This window comes from Rhagoletis zephyria, unplaced genomic scaffold (assembly GCF_001687245.7).
Source record: "Rhagoletis zephyria isolate East Lansing unplaced genomic scaffold, Rhagoletis_zephyria_1.1 Rzeph_scaffold_01044, whole genome shotgun sequence".
In the NCBI taxonomy this organism is placed as follows: domain Eukaryota; kingdom Metazoa; phylum Arthropoda; class Insecta; order Diptera; family Tephritidae; genus Rhagoletis; species Rhagoletis zephyria.
Window position 1 is genome coordinate 3,536 of NW_016158128.1, and position 3,228 is coordinate 6,763.

At 37.9% G+C, this 3,228-nt stretch overlaps 1 protein-coding gene across 1 annotated transcript; it reads right to left on the reverse strand.

Moving 5' to 3' along the window:
* Positions 1–568: 568 nt before the first annotated feature.
* On the reverse strand, positions 569–2,808 carry LOC108362588 (putative protein TPRXL; the record flags this gene model as incomplete). Its single annotated transcript, XM_017615627.1, has 2 exons — positions 2,790–2,808; positions 569–1,285 (listed from the first exon to the last, which is right to left on the reverse strand). Coding segments are annotated over exons 1-2 (736 nt in total), but the record flags the coding sequence as incomplete, so codon positions are not given.
* Between the last annotated feature and the right edge of the window lie 420 nt (positions 2,809–3,228).

Genomic DNA, 3,228 nt, shown 5'->3' on the forward strand with positions numbered 1-3,228 from the left:
AGCTGACTATAGTTTTTGTACTTATGTATGTATATTTTTAACAGTATAAAACGAAACCAAACAAACAGTGACCTTTTAAGTTCTCGGCGGGAGTTAAGTAAATAAAATTCCGAGATATTCGACTCAACGATTTATTAGATAGTGCGCTACATTAATGCTCTTTCGAATCAGCTCCATGCCTATATGAAAACTAATGTGGAAAATAAAGAAAATAAATTTCCGATCTTTAGAATTAACGTGCATACTATGTATGCGCAAGAATGTGAAAATTAACGAAAATTTTAGAACCATGAAATAAACAGTCAATGAATTATACACAAACACAAATGAAACACGCAATGCACAAATGTACATGAAAGCGATTATGATATGGAATGCGAATAATAAACATAGGGTGCATATATATAGTCTAAATATATATGTAGCTCTGTACACACATGCTAAAAGAAATCAAGATGCTCATATGAATGGAGGAGCGCCAAGTGAAAGAAAATGAACTATGGAAAATAATTATTTTACAAAAAAAAACTACAAAAACAAAAAAAAACCAAACAGATATTGTACATACCTGTCTGTTTAACCGACAATGGCGAGCCATTCGCGAACGGAATCAGCTTCGGTGATTTAGAATCACAAATCCTGCTGCCATTGAAGTTATTATTGGAACCTCTTGTAGTAGTGGTGGTTGCCTTGTAAGTTGCATTATAACACGCCGAGCCGCTATCAATGCCGCTACTGCTGTTGCTGCTGCTATCCATCGAAGCGCTATTGCTGCTGGTTGGTGTCGCGACCTTGGTGGCGCTTCTGGCCGCTGGCACTGGTCCCGGCACTGGAGTTGTGGAACGCGATCTTGTGGAATGAGAATGGTTGGATATCGAATCAGATCTGGTTCTTTCCGCATCCGAGCCATAATCTGAGATGGCCAAAGTTTTACTTGAAACATAGCTGATGGACTCAATGGTAGTCTCCCATTTTTGATATGTGTTGATGGTGTCGCTCTTTAGGGTGCGTTTGGCGGGGCGAATCGGTGAGTAGTGCAGCGATGTGGTTGAGGTGGCTGAGCCGAGTGGGGAAGATGCGCCCTGCGAGTTGCCCGAAGACGAAGAGAACGATGATGATTTGTGAATTTTATGTACGATTTCACGTTGAGGCGATGGCGAGTGTTCCGCATCGTTGCGGGCGGCGCCTTCTTCATGTGTCTCACTTTTGGCCCGCGATCGGCTGTTTAGTCCACTTACGCTTGAATCTTCAGTAATCAGCAACGAATCGGTTTGTGTGCCTTGATCTGCAAACATAAAATTGTACTATTTATTACAAAGAAATGTTATTAGAAAATTTGCAATTAGCGTTATTTAAGAATCTTGTGTGACATTTCCGCATGCGACAATTGCTAATTTAGCTAATTATACGTCAACTCAAGTTATCGGAAAAGTGCTGTGATTTGTATGAATTGCAAATTTAATTTCGAGGCAATTTGATGAGAGTTTGCAATCGACGATATTCATTTGCAATGGGACTTGCATTTATAATATGTAAGTAAATTGAGAAACCACGGAGATCTAGCAGCTGTACAAAGATTTTGGCTCGCGGACAGGCAATAAAATTAGCACATTGCTTAAGCGCAATGATATAAATTTTTAAGAATGTATTATGATAATTAAAAAAAAAATTAATTCGAACTGAAAGTGCAAAGTTTCTTAATATTTATTTCACTTCCTGAATTATTTCAGGGATTGAATTTTTATTTTTTATTTTCAATTTAACACGAATTCTTTCTGCGAATGCTTATAAACATCCATGTGATATATCTACCTATATATGTATGTATGTGTGTATCCTATTATTCTCAAGTTTCAGTTAAAATTTGTGATAACATAAGACTTTATCCCTCATAAAGACCACTACGACTGTATGTGTGGTCTTGAGAGATCAATTTGCAGAAAGCATCGATGAGAAGAGAACGAAGAAAAAGCGTATAGTATCGGATTTCGATATGAAATTGTTGCAGTCGCGGTTTAAAACAAAAATAGATGATTCATGAATTCAATAAACTCCGGCTCGCGACTGATAATATGAAGATAAATGAAAGTAAATGGCTATGTCGGCGAAGAATGGTCTTGGAGTTTGTCTGCTTATATCCCGAATATCAGGCCTAACATAATCAACAAAATCATAAGAAAGGTCGATAGAAATTCCGCCACAAACGTACTCGTCATGCAATTCTTTACGGCTCTTAACGTCAGCTTAAGCTTGTGGAAGCTTTCAATGAATTCCGAACTGCATATGAAATGTAAGCGGAGATGGTATTATGTTTAAGTGATATAAAAGATTCCAGATTCGAAATTTTTCCATAGATTTTGAGCCTCGAGAAGGGCGTCCAAAATCTTCAACCGACGAGACAAACTTTCCCATGGTGAGAAAGTTCGACAACGGCGAGTCTATCAGCTCTACTATGATCGCAATATGTGATGAAGCTTGGTTTTATAAGCATGACACGGAAACTATCAAATAGCATTAAATGGTATGGGGACTCCACAAGAAGTTCTACAGCGAACTTGCTTCTCGCTTTGTAAAGCCAGGCACCAAAAGTCAGCAAGGAAGGTGATGAACTCAGTTTACTTCACCGGAGAAAAATATATAACTCCTCAGAGCGAGATAGATCTTTCATGGTTATGCGAGCCCAGTTTCTTAAAACTTGCAAATGTTTAGTCACATAATTTTAATAAGTAGAACACAAGAAAATATTGTTTTTTTATTTTTGCCACTCCAAATTTACTTTTGGAACTCACCCGCGATGCAAAATGACATCGTTAGACTTAATCTTAACATTTTTTGATGAGCTTTGGGAATATGTTAGAAATGCGCATCGGGGGTCCACCGAAACCAGTAAAGTTTTGAAAGGGGTCTACGAGGAAAATAAGTTTGGGAGCCTCTGCTTTAGATCGTGGGCATAGATCAACTGCCAAATGGTATACTAAAAATTGCTAACCCACAGTGTTGGAAAATTTGTTGGGGAAATCGACAAGGGAATTGACTAGGAAGGATATACACATTTTAAATAGAGCTAACAGCAGCTTAACCAATTGTTATCTTGCAAGTCACAATCGACTTTGTTCGCATGTGCATGTATTGTTTAAAATGTCACCTCTGGATTGAAATAATTGAAATGTCGGAGCATATATTGCGAAAGTCGCAGAAATATAATTACATTTAGTACTGGCCCGGTAC